At 36.9% G+C, this 20,330-nt stretch overlaps 1 protein-coding gene across 3 annotated transcripts in view; it reads left to right on the top strand.

Annotated features, from left to right (window-relative positions):
* The window catches only part of SLC16A10 (solute carrier family 16 member 10), a 121,550-nt gene extending 102,447 nt beyond the window's left edge, over window positions 1–19,103 (top strand). For 2 of the 3 annotated variants that reach the window (XM_079148424.1, XM_079148425.1), the window contains 3 exons: window positions 2,454–2,597; window positions 11,879–12,107; window positions 13,753–19,103. In XM_079148424.1, coding sequence (XP_079004550.1) covers window positions 2,454–2,597; window positions 11,879–12,107; window positions 13,753–13,985 — 606 coding nt within the window. In that variant the 3' untranslated portion in view covers window positions 13,986–19,103. Of the gene's footprint in view, window positions 1–2,453; window positions 2,598–11,878; window positions 12,108–13,752 lie in introns of those variants that run through there. The other variant, XM_079148426.1, reaches the window with a different exon arrangement.
* The last annotated feature ends 1,227 nt before the right edge of the window (window positions 19,104–20,330 follow it).

Genomic DNA, 20,330 nt, shown 5'->3' with positions numbered 1-20,330 from the left:
CCCACAACCACACACACACACACACACACACACACACACACAAAGTTACAATACATTCTTTTGGTGCTACCTGATTTGGAGTAGTACTCTAGAGTCTGGATTCAAATTCCAAGTAAAGCCAATTAATACACAATAATGCATGTGTCATAAATCAGGTCATTCATTTCCCCCTCAGAACACAGTGGAAATCTGATCTCCCTTCAACTTGTCTAAAAGTTTGAGGTCACCTTAGCAGTTCTTATCTTTATAGCCACAAGTGGATTTCTTTAAAAAACAATGCAAGTCAGATTGTACTTTAAAGTTTTCTAGTAGCCACATTAAAAAAATCATGAAATTAGTGTTTATAACATATTTTACTTAACTATATAGCCCAAATATTATTATTATTTTAAATAATTTATTTTGATTCATTGTAGACAAATGGGATACACTTTGTTTCTCTGGTTGTACATGAAGTAGAGTCATACCATTTGCCAAATATTATTTTAACAAGAAATCATTATTAAAATTACTGAGATATTGTGCATTTTTTCCCCTACTGATGTCTAATTCCTCCATGTGTTTTGCGCTGTAGCATGTCTCAGTGTGGACCAGTCAGTGCTCATTGCCTACAGTGTGAGCATGGCATGCTGACAGAGGCAGCTGGAGGTGAGGCTGTACTAGGAAAGCAGAGGTTTTTTTTCCTGTCATACCAGGAGTTTTAGCTTTACCCTGAAGATAATTGCCAAAAGAGGCTATGAAGCCTAGAAGCGACATTTAAAAATTCGGAAGTTGAACTCATGGCCTCAGGGAACACAGTTTAAATGGGAGAGATTTAGGAGTGGGGTCTCAAGGAAAAACCATGTTAGAAGATTGCTGTAGTAGCCCAGGTGAGGAGTTACAAGAACCTGAACTAAAATTTCATAGGAAACATGGATCAAAGGAAGTGTGTGTGAAAGATTGAGCAGGGCAAATCATAAGGATCTGGTGACCATTTTACTTGAAGAGAGGAATTGGGAATAATTAAGGATGGGTGTCAGGTTTCTATCATGGTTATGGGAGCCAATAATAGTCATGTTAAATACGGGGCTAGGGGTTGAACAGCATGGGGCATGTTGACTCCAGGTGCCTTTGATACAAGCAGTTGGATGTCTGTTAGTCCACTTTGACATGGAAGAGTTGTGTAGAGTGAAAAGCTAACAAGGCTGGGTAGGACCACAGGGAGCTCATAGTGCCAAATGGTAAAGTCTCTCTCTCTCTCTCTCTCTCTTAAATCTCATGAATGATGTGATTGACTGATTTTGGTACTGGGAATCAAACCCAGGGAATCATGCATGTTAGGTAAGCCCTTTACCCCTGAGCTACCAGCATAGAAGAGGCAGGAGAAAAGTAGAGAAGTAAGAACATATTAGCAGGTTTAAGCAACATTGTGAATAAACTTGTCCTGGGCCTGATGGGATTAGGGCGGGGATCAAAGCTGGTCTAATGCAGTTTGCAGACATATTTTGTTTGGCTTTTGTAGGGTTGGATCACACAGTGTTCTAAATTTAAGTTAGGTGCCAACATTTCTACACAAAATCCAGATTTCTGACTTTTTAATAAAAGGTGGCTGGGAGGTACACTTGGCAACACTGCCGGTAATAATCCACTGAAGCATATGCCTTTCCTCTCCAGTGAATCTGTTTTACTTCTTTATGTTTGTTTGGGACTTCTGGGCCAAGTATCAGTAGGTAATAAAGGTACAAAGATAGATTAGTGGCAGATTATAATGGGCTTTGAATACCAAACCAAGAAGTATTAAATGTAGGCAGCAGGCAGCCTTTGAATAAGGGATTGACAAGTTTAAAACCATATTTAGGAGGATTTTTCTGGACCAGCATGAAAATTCAGAAGTTAAAGAACTGTTACCAGTTTTGAAAGGGAAGAAAAAAATCAGATGGTGTGGGAATATACAATAAACTTTAAAAATGCACAAAGTAAAATTTTAGAATCGATTGTCTTTCACGGGGCAGATAATATGCTGAGTCCTTGGGTTACCTTGAGAAAACAAGGTTATGTGGTGCATTCAAAGATGTGTTTTCTTCTTTGAAGGGCTCCATACTAGCTTATTAAGTGTGTGCTGATAACCCTTAACAGGAAAAAAAAAAAAAATTCTCGCAAGAACTCATTTCTTTTTCGTGTAGGTGTTGTGGTGCTGGGGATTGAAGCTAGGATTTTGTGCACGTTAGGCAAGCACTTTGTACCAAACTACATCCCTGGCTCTATTATTATTTTTTTTAATTCCAGCTAAATCATATTAGATTTCCTTCACACGTTTTCATGAAAATTTATCATAATAAATTTCATAAATATTTTAATTTGGAAGGGGTGAGAATCTGTACAATTGCAGAGAAAATGCACTTTTGATGTAAAGACTCAATCCTGTCCACTTTTCCTACCATATTTAGTGTGGTTGCTTTCTCTTTGGTCTATAGATGAAACATGTGAATGAAAGATTTCAAGATGAAAAAAATAAAGAGGTAGTTCTCATGTGCATTGGCATCACTTCTGGAGTTGGACGACTTCTCTTTGGCCGGATTGCAGATTATGTACCTGGTGCGAAGAAGGTTTATCTACAGGTACTTTCTTAACACTTTTCTTTCACCCTAAATTTATTCTTATTGCCCAGTAGCTCATTAAATAAATGTATATTTTAAAATTCTATAAAAAGAAAAAATACTTTCTAGAACATAACTTCTACAAACAGTTTTTCGAGGACAATATCAGTTGAGATTGAATTTGAACAACATGAAAAGTTGGCAGTCTAACAATTTTCTTTGTTTTGTCAGGGAATTCCACCAAAATGTTTTTGCCCATGGCTTTTTCTAAGAAGAATTCTTTATTTTTGGCACAGTTCTCATAATCATGTGCACATCCAGTGCTTTTTGCAATCTCTTATGAAATTTGGGGGTATGTGTGACTTTTTGCCTGCTGGGTGATGTGGGGTGGGCATAAATAAATGCTAATTTTAGGATCATTAATGACACTCAGGCAACAGATATTTAAGTGACTCCTTCATGCCAGAAAGCATGCTACATGCTGCAGATGAAATGTATTCTGTGAACCTTAGTAGCTGAAGGTCCAATGGGAAGACAGATAAGATAGTGTTACAGTACAGTGGAATAATGAGTGTGCTACAGGGGTGCCCTGGGAAAATCAGAATCATTAGTGAGGGTCTGTGCAGTGTTAAGAAAAGAGTAGTAGTTAAAGGACTGGGGATGAAACTCGATGGTAGAGCACTTGCCTAGCATGCATGAGGCCTTTGGTTCAATTCCCAGCACCAAACACACATAACAGAGGTGAGTAGTAGTTATATATGGATGGGAGACTGGACGGATGGATGGACGGATACACAGTTAAGGAAGATAGGGAAGTGTATTCCAAGCAGAGGAAATAGATGGGTGAAGATGCAGAGATGTGACGTGGTATATGTGTCTGGGAAACTGAATGTTTGAATGGAATAAAGAGAGAATAGTAGATGTTTGGGCCAGATTGGGAAGGACTTTAATGCACATGAAAGAGGATGAACTTTATTCTGCCATTGAGAGTTATTTAAGTTTAAGGATTTTAAGCAAGGGAGTGATGTGAGTTGTGTTTTATAAAGATTAATCTGGATAGAATGGAGTGGAAGAGGAGGAAAGAGTTGAGGAAGTCAGAAAAGGCCACATATTGAATGATTCCATTTATATAAAATGTCCATAGTAGGCAGATCCATAGAGATAGAAGGTAGATAGAAGGTAGATTGGTTTTCAGCAGCTAAGGTGAAGGAGGAATTGGTGAGTAATTGGTACTGTGTGGGGGGTTTCCTTTTGGAGCGATGAAAATGTTCTAAAATTAGATGATTTTGGTGGTTGTACAATGTTGTGAATATACTAAAAGTTGCTGAGTAGTGTGTATGTGTGTGTGTGTTGAGTGTGTGTGTAGTGTATAAGTTGTAGATGGACACAGTACCTTTATTTATTTATCTTTATGTGATGCTGAGGATCAAAACCAAGGCCTTACACGTGCTAGGCAAGCACTCTACCCCTGAGCTACAACCCCAGTCCTGAATAGTATACTTTAAATGGATGAATTTTATATGCAAATGATATCTCAAAGCTATTATATGAAAAGAAAAAAGGAGTGGAAAAAAAGGGACTAGTTGGAGATTATTGAAGTAGCTTAGGCAGGAGAAGCTGCGGCAGAGATGCCAGGAGTAAACCAGCCATATGGAGAATGAGCGTTCGATGGAGCCACTTAAGTTGGGCTTGAGATGTGTAATTTGGGTAACAGAGTGGATGGGTTTGCTCTCTTATCAGTGAGTCAGTAATTCCGAGTAGGATGATGAGTTCAATTTTGCCATGTTAAATGTGTTGTGCCTGTGAAAAAGGCCAGTTGAGCTTGGAGCTCCGGGAATAGTCCGGATAAGAGACCTATAGGACTTTAGTATTCCTGGGCTTATGGAGTGAGTGGAGGACTAGGGACCTGCAAGGACACCCATAGGGAGTGACCAGTTTGGAAAGAAAAATCCAAGAATAGAGAGTTTCTAAGGGCAAGAGGGCCAGCACTGCATCAGTAGCTGGTGAGGAGACTAAAAGATCTTCACTAGATTTAGCAACAGAGAGGCCATTAGTGGCCTTTTAGAGAACATTTTCAGTGGAGTGGCAGATACAGAAGATTGGATATGATCAGTTGAATAAATAGAAATATAGACAACTATAGCCAAAAACTTGGCTGCAGAAGGAAGATAAAGAAGAACCAAAAGGGGATTTATGATTTGGGGATTAAGTATTTCAACTTGTGCTATAGATCAGAGGCAGTATTTGAGCAGTGCCTTAAAGAAAAAGTGAAATTTGGAAACATGAGATTAATTGGAAAAGGCATTTATTACAGATGAAGGGACGTGCATTAATTGACTGTAATAACAACCACCATTCATTGAGCACTTTCACATTCAGATGATGAACAAAGTACTCTACATGCATTATCTTATTATCCTTGCCCAGCCCTTTAAGGGTGGAACTGTCCTTGTTTCTCTTTACAGATGTGTCCACTGAGGAACAGAGAGGCTGCCTCACTGCAGGTGTTTATGTGCATGTAGGTTCAGAAGGAAGTGTAGACAGAGGCAGTGTGTAGTGCTGGTATGCATATTTATGTGCTACTTTAAAAAAATGTATTTATTTATTCTCACTATGGATGTGATGTGGAGTGAACATGTAGCTGAGTGTTCAGGCTGGTTTTCAAGTGTCAAGAGAGCCTTCTAATGGGCATTTATTGTACTACAGAGCTTCCTTTTATTTTTTCAAAAAATTCTGAGTGCTTTCTGTGCCCCAGACACCAACCCAGATACAAAAAAGACAGACACAGTCCCTGAGTTCTCGGAGCAGGACTTAGGCAGGAAAATGCTGGATGTGTTTGGGACTAAGAAGACAGGGAGCGTCGCAGAAGAGGTAGAAACACCAGGAGCGCCAGCGATCCAGGCCTTGAAACCCAAGAGATTTTACTTTAAGTAGAGTGGCCCTTTGTTGGAGAATATTGGTCTGATTTTACATTTTAAAACTACCGTACTTGCTCTGTATGTAAAGGGTGGGTTACAGGGAGCAAAGCAAGAGTGCAGGAGGGGAGGAAGAGCAGGTAGGAGATGAGGAGCGGTCCAGGTGAGGGATGCTGGAGTCCAGACTAAGGTGCTTAGAGGGTAAAGTCCTGCTATATGTTATACGTAAACATTTCTCCAAAATAATTTCTGAAAGTTCTTTCCCCTACAGATGGGACAGACAGGTCATTTGCAACACTTTTGGGGTACATTTTAATACTTAGGTATTTCAAGTAATTTACAGAAGAAAATAGAACCTTTCCTTACTTTTCCCACATTTGATATGCAGTTAGACAGCAGTGAGTTAAAAGTCAATATTGTGGATCAGATATTTCAGTTTCAGTGAAAAGGTGAGCCACAGACTGGCTTCTTTAAGCCCTTACATAAATTTTTTTCATCCAAATGTAGGGCAGTAGTATGTGCTGGGACACCCAGTGTTATGTGCAGAGTCACAGGTGGGATGACTGGATTTTTAAGAGGCTGGTGGAGTAGCAGAAAAGTCCTTAGTGTGTCCTGGGGCTGCTGGGGGCTACTGACGGACTTCATCTTGTAAACACAGCAGCACGAGAGACAACACAGCCCAACTAACACAGAGTCCAGGGTGCTCTATCACTGAGCGACATCCCCAGTTCCTTTTTCCTTTTTTATTTTGAGAAGATAGAATCTCATTAGGTTGCCTAGCAAACTTGCCAACCTCCCACCTCAGCCTCCTGAGCCACTGGGATTACACTTTCTTCTGACTTTCTTTTCCCAAGGTTTTTGATTTTTAGCTTCTTTGCTGCAACAGACTCCAGCTCTGCCTGTGTGTGCATTCCTTTCTTCCTCCCTTCTTCCCTGGCTGGCTGCCCTTTGACCCAACCTTTATAGGCTGGAATGCTCTTCTGCTTATCTCTCCTTCATTCCTTTCATTGGCGGTAGGTTTTCTCAGGCACACGTGCTCCCTACTTTTGTTTCTTATAGTACAGCTTCAAGGGGCTGTGACAGGTGTCATTCCTCCTTGTTCCCTTGAAGCCAGTTCTGAGTAGCTGCCAGTCCTAGAACAATGGGTGATATAAACACACTTCACAGCACTCCCATGTGGTCAAATTTCAAGACACAGTCATCTCTGGTTTGGGAGGCTGCAGAACAGAGGAGCATAGGCTCTGGAGTGAGTGTCTAACTAGCAATTTGTCTTCAGAATCAGCAGAGGACAGTGGTGAAGATTTCTGGTGACTGCATATGTAAAGTGCTGTCCCAGGATGGATGGTTAATAAATCCTTGCTTTTATTATATTTTAATAATCATGTTAAATACAGAAGGTAGATCCCAATTTGAAACAGTTCTCAAGAAAGGACAACTTAGTTTTCCTGAATTAGAGGTCTTTGCTTATAGACAATGATTTTAAGAATATATCTACATCTTTTTGCTTAAAAGTTCTGAATTTAAACTTCCCTCAAGATCCTGAGTTCCAGGTATTTTTAGTCTAATGATTGTAAAGACTGAGAAAAGCTCACTACTCCTGGCAGAAGAATACAACTGAATTGCATTATATAGGATGATAATGGTTAAAGGAAATCTTGCAAAGTTCTGGAGTATGTCCTTTATTGGGAGAGGAAAGGCTGTGTTTACCCTGCTTTCTTCCTGCCACTTTTCTTAACCTCACAGTCTGTCTTTCTAGTCATGATTAAATGACTACAGATCTGTCTGTATCTTAAAGCTGTAATTTTGGAAAGGTGAAAGGTTTGAAGGCTCTAATTGTGTATAAAAGGATTGAGCTGGGCATGATGGCACACCCAGCTACTTGGAAGGCAGAGGCAGACGGAGCACAGATTTGGAACCAACCTGGGAAACTTAGTAGGACCCTGTTTCATAGGGCTAGGGATATAACTCTATGGTAGAGGGCTTCTAGGCTTGATTTGGAGCACTTCCATTGTGTCATATTTCTGTGTGACATGGACATACCAAATGTGGACGTCATGTCCATGTGTGTAAAGCAGACAACCCCAAACATATGTGTGTGTTGCTAGGAATAGCTTGGGAGGGGTGCAAACCAATTGTCAAGGGGTTATTCCTGAGGAGAGAGCATGGGTTGAGGCTAGAAGGGGCGAGGGAAGTCTTTCATATATTACGGTGTACATTTTTCTAAGGTTTGAATTGTTTAAAGAATGTATTCATGAGTTACATTTGTAATTTAGAAAGAATTATGGATTTCATATCCATCTTCCTGGTCAATTTCTTCTTCCACTTCAGATACAGTGGAGTGGTCAGTGTTGTCCAATTTTGTTTTTTATTCTACTTTAGCATTTTACATTTTTCTAAAGACAACCTTAGAATGAGTGTATAGACTTTACCAAATGTAAGCTAATTCTAAAATAGTATCTAAACACTTAACTATTCCCCAGTCTGAATACCAGTCAGAGGCTCCATAATCTTATCTAGGCTGTGGCACCAGTGTGAAGGGTCAAGTGCAAAAGTAGTAGTCATGGAGCACAAGTGAGCAGACTCTCTGCAAAGCACTTGGAAAGTACAGTGGCCTCCATGTGCTTCAAAAGCAGCCAGCCAGCCCTGGCTATGTGGCCGGAACAGCCCTTTAGTTTGTGAGGGACACCGGGACTTTTGCCAGCTGCTTTCTGGCCTGGGTGCCTAGCTAGAGGATCTGAAAGTCTGGAAACTTTATATTGAATAAACCTATTAGAAACAACACTTGAATCTTAACTGTGGCCAATTATGTGCCTGCACAAATGCCTTCTGCTTATTCAGGTGTAGCTCATTTTTCCTCTTGAGTTATACTTTGATTCCTGAGCCAAACTTAAACTGACATGTCTCCAAGAATGGCTATCTTTGTGATAGAAATGGGGAAGGTGAGCTGGGGATGTAGCTCAGTGGTAGAGCACTTGCCTAGCACGTACAAGGCCCTGGTTTGTACCCCCCAAAATTAAATAAATAAATAAATAAATAAAAGGCATTAAAAAAAGAGAGAGAGAAAGAAAAAAGAACTGGGAAGGTACTTGCAAAAAACCCTTCCTGTCTTAGGTACATAAATTAACTTAAATTGCGCTTATTCTTTTAGGGCCTATGATATTATGACAAAAAGTGCTTCCTTGGACGCTTTTAAGAAAACAAAGCAATATACACATCTATAAAATGTGTAAACATTTCATAAACTCAGTTCTATTTAAAAAATTTTTTTTTAGTTGTCAATGGACCTTTATTTTATTTATTTATATTTAGTGCTGAAGATTGAACCCAGGGCCTCACACATGCCAGGCAAGCGCAGTACCACTAAGCCATAACCCTAGCCCATAAACTCAATTCTTAAAGGAAAACCTAAAAAATTTACTTTTAAGTAACAAATTAATAAATCATTGTCAAATAATTAAAAATGAAAGAATATGAGTTAATGTAGTTTAAATTGAGAAAAGAACAAAGAAGTTGCAGCCAGATAAAGAATTAAATAATGTGCTAAAAATCTTAAGTGAATGACTTTTTACATAATTGACCAGAGAACAAAATTTCAAAGGCACTCAAAATGAAAAGAGAAATCAGGAAAACTACTAAAGGTAAAGTGCCTAGATCTCATGTTACATAAATTGTTTCATGAAAACATTTGTTATTAAGTAAAATTGAGTTTGTGCCAAGTCCTGTACTAGACTTTTATGACCAAGGATAAGATTCCACAAGGTGGTTTTCTTATCTTGAAAGAAATTTGTACTGAACAAGTAGGAAAATAATTTGAAGCACATTAAAATTAAAATTAATATATATACATATACATATATATATTTCTGAAAGTTAATATATATAGTGGTATGGCTAAAAATGTTTGGTCTGTGGTTTTAGAAGTTAGATCCATTGCATCTGGCTCTATGGTCTGTTGAAGTTTTATTCTAGATTCCTTGGAGTTTGTTTGATTATATGTGGGTGTTTCTAAGGTTTTCCATATTTATTGCCTTTCATGTTTGTAGATAGAATGAAAATATTTATAATTAAGAACATTAGGGTTTGTCTGGTTAGTTTTGCAATAGAAATAACTCCATAAGTCTTTATTATTTGTTGATTTCAAACCAGCTTCTCTATTTTATATTTAGACCTCTTTTGATCTTAATAGATGGGAAATATTAGGAAGTCTTTTTCTTAGTGATGGTCACAGACAGCTAGAATCTGGTGTCCTCTAAGTCTAGTTCTTTCCAGCCTACCAGGCTACAAGTCCAGTAATTACTCACTGCAGAGAAATTATGCATGTATTTTCATGGAAGTTGGGTTAGAGGAAAGAATATTTCATTAGAAAATAAAAATCAGAAGAATGGGAAGATTATTTTTCCTTTCAAAATGCAAATGTGAAGTGCCAAGCTTATTTTTCAAATAGCCCACTCAGATTCTTAAACCAATCATAATTTTACTGTAAAGCTATATTTATAGTAATGAAGAAAAATGTACTGAGCTATATGGCATAATGGTGTTAGGAAGAGAACTAATCTTTTAGTTCTTTTAGTGTAACACATTTTCCAAGAGTGTGTTTTTTATTGTAGTGTCCATGGATCACTTGTGTTAAAGTTTGTGAAAGCTGCTATTCTTTTTTGCTGGGAGGGTTCCAGGGATTGAACTCAGGGGCACTCTACCACTGAGCCACATCCCCAGCCCTATTTTGTTTTACTTAGAGACAGGGTCTCATGCGTTGCTTAGCACCTCACTTTTGCTGAGTCTGACTTTGAATTTGCCATCTTCCTACCTCGGCCTCCAGAGCTGCTGGGATGACAGGTGTGCACCACTGTGCCCAGCCGAAAGCTGCCATTCTTGTATCCTACCTTAAACTCACACTGTGACTTGAGTCCTCAGGTTTTGAGTGGTGGTGCTGACATGCACTACCAAGTTTGGTTTTCCAAGGATGTGTCAGTGGGTTTTAGGAAATACGAAAGAGGTGAAGTGGTGATCCAGAAGGCTGCTTTATCTAGTAGTCTCCATTATACACAATTCCGCTGTCACTAGAGCATCTTCTGGGAATAGTCCTATTCACTCCCTGCTTCTGTCCACATGAGCCACAGGTTCCAGACTAGCTCCATCTTTGGACATGTTACTTAACCTCTCTCAGCATCACTATCTTCATCTTTAGAATGCGGGGTAACATTAGTACTCACCTCATAAAGAGGTTCTAAGGATCACCAGAGAAATAATCCATCTAAAGTATTCAAAGTAATGCCTAGAACTTAAAAGACATGAAGTAAACGATAGTTGCTATTCCATGCATATGCTTTTTAAAAACTTGATCCTTTTTAAAACATTTCTTCTAGCCAGGTATATTGGCACACATCTGTAATCCCAGCTAATCGTGAGACTGAGGCAGGAGGATTGCAAGTTCAAGGCCAGCCTGGGCGACTTAGTGAGATCCTGTCTCAAAATAAAATTTTTAAAAAACGGGCTGGAGTTGTTACTTAGTGCTAGAGTGCTTGCCTAGCATTTGTGAGGTACTAAGTTCAATCCCCAGTATCTCTGAAACAAAACTAAAACAGTGTTTCTTCTGCCAATTAGTAAATTGTCCAGTGTTAATTAGTTCTCTGCCTAGAAAAGTTATTGTCTATTCCCTTCCATTTTTGTACCTGCTATACTTTGAACTGTGGTAGCATCTAGAACAATTCATTTGAACTTACTTATTTAAATGTACATCTCTTTATAATGCAGGGGTAGAAATCAGCTCCTACTCATTATTTATTTATTTATTTATTTATTTATTTGCAGTGCTGGGGATTGAACCCAGGGCCTTGTGCTTGCAAGGCAAGCACTCTACCAACTGAGCTATATTCCCCAGCCCTCTTACTCATTATTGAAATGTCTGCATATAGCACAGTGCCTACCAAATGACAGGCAAAATCAGGAATTTGATTCTATTAACTAAAGCTATGATAAAGGTGTTTGGTGGTTCAAAATAAATATTCTAAACCTTATCTCTGGAATGCTTCAACATATCTTTAAGCTTTTCAAGTAAAGTATGATAGTTGCAAAGGATAAAAAAATCAGCTATTTGATGAATGAATTTGAGCTGACTGAGCACTGACCAGGCACAATGTGATCCTTAAGCCTCATAATCACTACTCCAAAGATGAATATCTTCCAGATTCTGACATCAAAGGGTTTGTAGTAAATATATAAACAGTTCTTTCTCTTTATCCCTAATGGATATATTAAGAAAATCTGAATGGAATTTGGGGAATCTGGTTATGTATTTAGGATCAAGGGGATGGGAGATAAGCAGTTATCACTTAGCAGAGTTGTTTTTTTCCAAAAACAGAGTTGACATACGGTCATTTATCCTAGGTGCTTTCCTTTTTCTTCATTGGTCTGATGTCCATGATGATTCCCCTGTGCAGTGTCTTTGGGGCCCTCATTGCTGTCTGTCTCATCATGGGTCTCTTCGATGGATGCTTCATTTCTATCATGGCCCCCATTGCCTTTGAGTTAGTTGGTGCACAGGATGTGTCCCAAGCAATTGGATTTCTGCTTGGATTCATGTCTATACCAATGACTGTGGGCCCACCCATTGCAGGTAAATATAATGATTCTCCTGTATTATATTCATTCAATAGCATTTCTACTTTAGGTCATAAGCCTCACTTATGTAAACTATATTGTGATTTATTGATTATGGTTCTTTTATTTTGTGTGTGTGTGTGTGTGTGTGTGTGTGTGTGTGTGCGCCTTACCCATCATATTTTAGGTAAGTGTAGTTGCAAAAAAACTGTGTTGAAAAAAGTTTGCTGGGTAGTTGCTCTCATCCTTAATAGCATCTAAAACACTCAGTAAAATGTATAAGAGTAAGCTTCTAGGCTTTAAATTCCCACAATTACTATATTTTATTTAGGGTATGCTTTGGAGTAATTGGGAACATGATACTTAAAAAGACGAAGATTCTGAAAGATTTCTAAATATACATGCTTTGTGTAAGGGACCGTTAAAAAAATAACATTTAGTGTAAACTCAACTCTTTATCAGCAGATAAGCAGAAAAACAAAATGCAGCATATCCATACAAGGGAATATCATTAAGCCACTTTTCACTCTTTTTATACCATATAAGCTTAGTTTTGGGGTTTCCAAATCCATAGCAGATCACAAGTAACGCTTTAGTAGTAATGGTGTTTACTACCAGAAGTGACTGCTAACAGATCAAGAATAAGGGAGCTAATAGGAATCTTCCAAAGTGAACAGAATAACCACACACAGCAACTGGTAGCAGAAAGCACCTAACTAACCAGAGTTTCTGAGGGCATAATAGTCTTACAGCAAAATCTGATTCAGAGGATAGGGAGGTTATATATTTAGAGATACTATGTATTTTTATTTATATCCAGAATGAATATACACATTCATTTCTCTGTAGTAATACCTAACTGGACAAATTCTCAGCTATTTATTTAACAAAGTCAGAGAGATTCTGTGTAATATATTCCCTGGACATTTCATATAAGTGTGGTTATACAATAAAAGTTTTAAAAAAACTAAGAAAACTTTTAAAACCCCAAGTCCTGGGTTTTGTTAGGGAAATTAGAAGTAAGGAGTACTGTAAATAACAGTGTTTAGAAGCAAAGCCCAAGGATCTATTACAGTGCCAAATATACATTCTTATATTTTCTTCCCAAGTACTGACAAACCTTAGTGTCTTCCAATTCATGTTTAACTCCCTAATTTTTTAATCTTGACTCAGATTTATAATTTTTCATGCTTTTGGATTGTAATTTAAAATAGTTTCATCTTATTTATTAAAGGGGAAAAAATAACAGACCCAAGATTAGTTTGAAATGTAGACATTTGAGAAAAATTTCAGCTGGATGCTCTGTCCACCTTTGGCTAAGTCAAGTTTACATCATGTGTTTGAATACTTCCAATGGTCTCTGAGGGGCTTTGAGAAAGCTGAAGCTTAGTTGCAAATATTTCTCCCAAGTAATATCTTGGTATAAAAATTCAGAGGCCTGCACTCAGTGATAAGGGTTAAGATATGAGATCGTTTCCTTCATATTAGAAATGGTTTATATCTCAGATCTGTTTCCTAAAAATGTCCCATATCTGAGATGTTTGAGTCAGTCCTGCTGAGGTGAAGTTATGAGGCTAGGCCTCGGCCATGATTTTGACTGATCTGAGGACTACTAAGAGCCACACTTGTTCTTTCTTGATGACAGCTTTTTCCCTTCACAGGGTTACTTCGTGACAAGCTGGGCTCCTATGATGTGGCATTCTATCTTGCGGGAATTCCTCCTCTTATTGGAGGTACTGTGCTTTGTTTTATCCCATGGATCCACAGTAAGAAGCAAAGAGAGATCAGTAAAACTACTGGAGGAGAAAAAATGGAGAAAATGTTGGATAACCAGAACTCTCTGCTGTCAAGCTCATCTGGAATCTTCAAAAAAGAATCTGACTCTATTATTTAATGTCCTATATACCTCCACCAGACTGGACTTGCTTTTGAATTTTAAGCAAGTTTTCTTTTTATATGAATTGCAAATTTCTTATTTTTTTAATCATATCTTCAGAATAGCACAATAATTGGGAAGTAGAACTCTTATTAACTACAAGAACCATTTTCTGCCACTGAATAGCTGTCTGATATTTCCAGGAGTCTGAGGAAAGACTCAGTTTCAGGAAAACATGCATGAAAGTTAAATATTGTGAACATTTGAAGTTATCTCAGTAAAAAGCAACTTTGGAAACTGTGAATGCTATTAGCTTGTACAAATATTTAAAAATACCTCAAGCTATACTGAAAGGGTTGTGGTTTTTTTAGGTCTGGAAATATTTTGTTTGTTGTCTCATGGTGTCTTCAGTTCTGGTACTCTTAATTTCTTCAGCTCCTTGGAAACTTTTTACAAAATTTAAGCCTGGATTCTAGATAATACCAGATCTATCTAAACCTCAAGTCTATGTTAAAGTTGCTTGCCTGTGAGGTAGCTATGCAATTAGAATAGACTACTTGCTCCTGCATCAAGGGACCTTCTAGAAGCAGATGCTAACATTGTATTCAGTATCAATATGTGAGATGAAAAGGATCTGCTTCAGAAGGGCAGAGCAGTTCAGGAGTAAGGCATTTCTTCTCATTACCTTTGTTCCCTTTGGGTTTGCAGTGTGTTTTACTCAAGTAGCCAGAAACATCCCAGATTTCTGATTTGTTTCAACAATAAAGTAAAATAGAATATAAGAAAGATATTCTGGTGCTTTTAACTTAGACTTATGGATTTTTCTGACCTGGATTTTTTAGCACTAGTATTTAAATCAAGTCTTACTGAACAAATTATCAAGCTGAAGTTACAGGCACAGATGGGAAGGAACAAAAACCTTTGTATTCCTGAAGAAAATCTCTTTCTGACAGAAACAATTATTTAAATTGGTTTAATGAAATTAACCTATTTTGTCCCACTGTCCCAAATGTGGAACATCTATAAAAATTAAATGTATATAACATATAGTATAATTATATAAGATCCATTAACTCATTAAGTCCCAAGTTTTCAATTATGTGACTATTTCAACAACATTGACACAGGTGTATTAAAATAGGTTGGAAATAATAACCTATTTAAATTATATGTTAAATTAATTATATATTATTATATTAGTTATACATAATATATTAATATATACAAGCTCTAGGTTATGATTTTCAACCCATTTTAATGTACCTGTGTCAATTTCATTGAACTATTTGCAGAATTGAAAACTTAAGAGGTCAATGGGCCTCAAAAAGTTAAAGTACTAATAACAGAGAATGCCTACATTTCCAAATTTTTCTAGCAAAAATTTGCATTCATGTATACAGTCATACATCACTTAATGACCTGGGACATATGTTAAGAAATTCATCATTAACTGGTTGTGGTGGCACATTCCTGTAATCCCAGCTATTTGTGAGATTGAGGGAAAAGGATCATAAGTTTGAAGCCAGACTCAACAACTTAGTGAGACCCTGTCTCAAGAAATGCATCTTTAGACAGTTTCATTGGGCAAACATAGAATGAACTTACACCAAGATGGTTACAATTTTACTAGGCAATATAATCTTATGGGACCATCATCATTTATATAGCCCGCATTAACTGAAAGGTTGTTACATGGTGCTGTGTTTATCCTAGTGTGATCTCCATTAATATTTGTTATTTTTTTCTATTTATATGTAGACTTTCATAAGAAAGTTATTAGTTTTGAATACCTAAAATTAAAAACCAAGCCATATTCTGACACATTATTCACTTATAAAAACTGGAACACTTTCTTATGTTTGAAATTTATACTTCAGTACTTTAGACTTTTAAAAGTCAATAATATGCAAAGTATATTTAAATCCTAAGTGTAGATGAATATTAGATCTTTATTCATCTGTTTGTAAATGATCTGTAAGGTATGAAAATTTTATTAGCTCACTATTTTTCTCTTTATCTTCTATTATCTTTAAAAGGCAAAGTCCTACTTTGCTCTAGTTAAGAGTGGACTACCTGGAGAGCATATGGATTTGTAGTAGTTGGTTTGGGAGGAACAGGTGTGGGGGTGCTGAAGGGATGTGAGGCTGTTAATTGAACAGCTGGAAAATCCAATGACTTTTCAGTATCAACTTTCTCACTCACCACTTTAAAATTTCATAATATAAATGCTAAATGTGGAATTTATTTTTAATAGGATTGTAAATAATTTTGATTATGAAGATATTCAGCAATTTACTATCCCAGACAGATAGTTGCAACTTACTACTACATTTTACCCCTGGTACTAGGGATGGAACCTAAGGTACTCTACCACTGAGCTACATCCCCAGCCCTTTATGTTTCATTTTGAAAGAAGGTCTTGCTAAGTCTGTTCTTGAGTCTGTTCTTGAACTTGCGATTCTCCTGCTTAAGCCACTTGAGTAGCTGGTATTATAGGTACGTGTCACCATGCCCAGCTGCAACTTACTCCTTCTAATAGTTTTATATTTCATTTTCAGGGGTCTTTGATAATTTGTTTGCAAAAGATTCTGTGGCAGGAATTTTAAAAAACTACATTTTGATTACACTGCCTTTTCATGTTCATGTTTCATGATAATATAGTATATTAAATCCTTCATTTATTCACTCCCAGTTATCCAGAACATTACTTCCATACCATTATTACATTTTTGAAAAGTTCAATAAAGACACAATTAAAACTAATCATCAGGGCTGGGGTTGTGGCTCAGTGGTGTAATGCTTGCCTCTCATGAGTGGGGTACTTGGTTCCATCCTCAGCACCACATAAAAATAAATAAATAAAATAAAGTCATTGGTTCCATCTACAACTTAAAGAATAAAATTTTTTTTTAAATCATTAAAACTGTCATTATAAAAATATTGATTTCTTTTTTCTTTTTTTTTAAATTTTAGCAGAGATTCCCAAAGGAACACCCACCCACACACACAAATTTTACAGAAAGACTTAATTCTAAAATGAAAAAGACCTGTAAAGATCTCCAAATTGTTTTTCCTTTCAAAACAATTCAATTTCAAATGTGCTAATTTTTGAAAGGGAAAAAGATAATTTGAAACCTGAAGATTTTAATCTGGTTTGGTTTTCACATTAAAACAGCAAAGTGACTAAAGTATTTATAATAAAAACTTAGATCTCAGCATATTGTATATAATAATGCATATAAGTAGTTTTCCATTTAATGAAATGAATCAGACTATCTGTAACCCTGAAAGGGATTCACTGTAATAGAATTCATGGAGAGTACCCTGAAGTTAGAAAGAAAGACAGGGAAGGGTAAGATGCTAAATTCCACTAAATAAAGTTTTGGAATGTGTTATTTGATAAGAAAGTCCTAAAAGTCAAATATACAAACCAAGAAGATGAGAAATAAAGATTTGTGTTTTAGATTTAAAAATACCACTTTAGTCAAAGCAAATCTAATTTCTGAACAGTGTCATGGTTGAATCAAGTGACCTGGTGAAATCTTTTTGTTTAATTCAGACATTTCTCTGAGAGGATGAGAATGCAGTGTCAGAACAGTCTGACAACACTCAGCACATTCTCAAATTCAAAAAGTTGGCATTTGAGGCCAACAGTAACATAAGAAAGGGAACGATCATTTTTCTTTATAGAAACTTTGGGTCAGACTATAACAGATGTCCAAGGGGCTCCCAGAAAGGTTTTGGTTAAATTTTAGTGGAAGTTGTGGGGAACCATCCATCTAACTAGTAATACACCACCCAGATTATTGATACTTCATTCAAAATTTGTAAATCTCTTTGATCACTGCTGCAATGCTTACTCTATAACCCTGCTTCAAAATCTGTGATTTCAACTGAACATTGTATACTGCTTGTATCAAGCTTCGAATTCTGTTCATAAATAGAAACAAGATTTCATTTACACTTCATGATCCATACGTCATCAGTAGATACATGATTGCAGATGATCCCATAGGCCTGCCCAAGTATGCAGAAAACTTTTATGCTATTAGCTTCAAATTTCTGCACTTTGAAAATAGATGTATAACTTTGATATGAAAAGTAAATGTGTTTACTTTAGATAACTGTTATCCTTTTAACTGCATTTGTTTCCATTTATGCCAGTGTTGTTGTAAATGATCCTGTGTCCAGGTGGAGTTTAATATTTAGTCAATAGAAACTGCATAGAAAGTGTGATGTAAGATTAAGGCATGGGTGGCCCTAAGGAGTAACTGCCAGTGAGTCCTTTCATATGTACCTTATTTCTTACTCTGTTTTCCTCATCATTCTTTCCCTTTACTTCCCTCCATCCTTCAACAACCTACTGAAGAGCCCACTAATGTCCTTGTTTAGTTGCTTAGCTGAGCTACTTACTGGACCCTGCAGTGTCACAGAATGGATCCCAACCCAGTTTTGTGTAAATTGGAGAATGACTTGCTCATAGTGTTCAGCTTATAATTTTAATGGTCTCCAATGATCTTTTAAATTACATGATTAAAATATTTAAGGGAAACTACTGTTTCATGTAATGGTCAACTTTCGAGCTAATTTTTAAAACTTTAAATGTTTAAGGTAAATGCTTTGAAGAAAAAAAATTGCCAAGTTCTTAGCATAAATATTTCAGAAAGCATAGTTGCTTAATTTGGTTTTCATATTCCATTAAGGTTTTATTAAATCTTAGTCTTAAAAGCACACCACGGAGGATGACTTGGAATGTAGTGGGCCTCAACAGAACCTGCCTAAGGTTGGATTAATTACATTTTATGTTGAATGGTCTCAAAGAAAAATTCCAGATTTTACAGATACAAATGGAAATGTGTGAACTCATTAGCTTCAATTTTAAAATATGTAAACAAGTATTTACAATGCTTCAGGAAATTTCAAATACTGAAAACTGACAAAACATTAAGGAGCAGTTTTTCATATTAGGTTAAAGGTTGTTGCTTTTTCAGTGTGTTGCCTTCAAAGGAGGCAAAATGTTATTACTTTGTTTATACATCTATATTTTTTTATTTGAAAGACAAGTACCATCTTTGCTAATAGGAAAAAAAAGCATTAGAAAAAAATCAACTCTTCAAAAGGCAAACTTTTTGTCACTTGTAAAAGAAAAGAACAATTTGTCAGTCATAATTGTAATGTGATAGCATGGGATAAGAGCACATTGCATAGCCAGGTGCAAGTGGTGCATGCCTGTAATGCCAGCAAGTCAGGAGGCTGAGGCAGAATTGCAAGTTCAAAGCCAGCCTGAGCACTTAGCAAGTAGTAAACCACCTATGGGTTCAGTCCCCAGTACTGGGGGAAGAAAACATACCATAGGAAAACTTGCTACTTTACTGACTTATCAGTTCTATTATATTCACTGATTTTTGTTGAGATAAAAAGAGTCCCTGGAACTGAGTTTGAGAATGTTCCAGGGGCAAATAAAAACAAGGTGGACAGAAACTCCTGGTCTAGTATGATTTCATAGTCACAGCTATGTTTATTATTTGTTGGCAAAGACTAATACTTCGTGTTATAAGTAATCCCCAGCACCACAAATAATAATAAAATTGAATTTGTCCCTGTCCCATGCTTCCTTCCCATTTAAAGTAATGTATAGAATAATAGGGTACAGAACTGGGGTTGTAGCTCAGTGGTAGAGTGATTGTCTAGCATGTGTGAGGCACTGGGTTCGATTCTCAGCACCACATAAAAATAAAATAAAGGGGGAAAAATACCAGGGTACAATTGCCCATAGCTAAATATTAAACTGTATATATGTTAGAACCATGATTATCGAACCACCATTAATGTGGACTTAACAGATGACTTTTGAGACAGTGGAGACCCATGATAAAATTCATTGTTACAACTTTGAATCTCAGAGAAACACTGAAACTGAGGACACAGTAGTTTAGCTTTCCCCTTTTAAATTGTCAGATCTTAAATAGTAAATTGCAATCACCTTGACCTCTACACACTTGAGGAAAACTGTTTTAAAGTTCAATGTACCACACTAAATGGGTACAATCTTGCTTTCTGGGAGCAGAAAAAAATTCTTCATGTCTTGACAAATATCAAATGGTATAGGAAGCTACCTCATTTCTGAAGCAGAAGATTTCAGTATTTTTACTAGTAAATTGGAAAGATACCTGGAATGAAATTGAACCTTTCTAAGCATTTGCTGACAGCCTTCACTCAATCACCACGGTCCACTACCTCAGCCTTCAGCCGCCATTGAATGCCCAGCTGCATCCATCTGCTTCATCAGGTTGGAGCTAATCATGGTGAGTCTGGATTAAAAGGCAAGGGAATGCAAGTTATTAATGGGGTCAAATGTCGGTA

Source organism: Sciurus vulgaris (assembly GCF_902686455.1).
Source record: "Sciurus vulgaris genome assembly, chromosome: 7".
Classification (NCBI taxonomy): domain Eukaryota; kingdom Metazoa; phylum Chordata; class Mammalia; order Rodentia; family Sciuridae; genus Sciurus; species Sciurus vulgaris.
The sequence above is the reverse complement of the archived record's forward strand: the minus strand, read 5'-3'. Positions and strand labels throughout refer to the sequence as shown.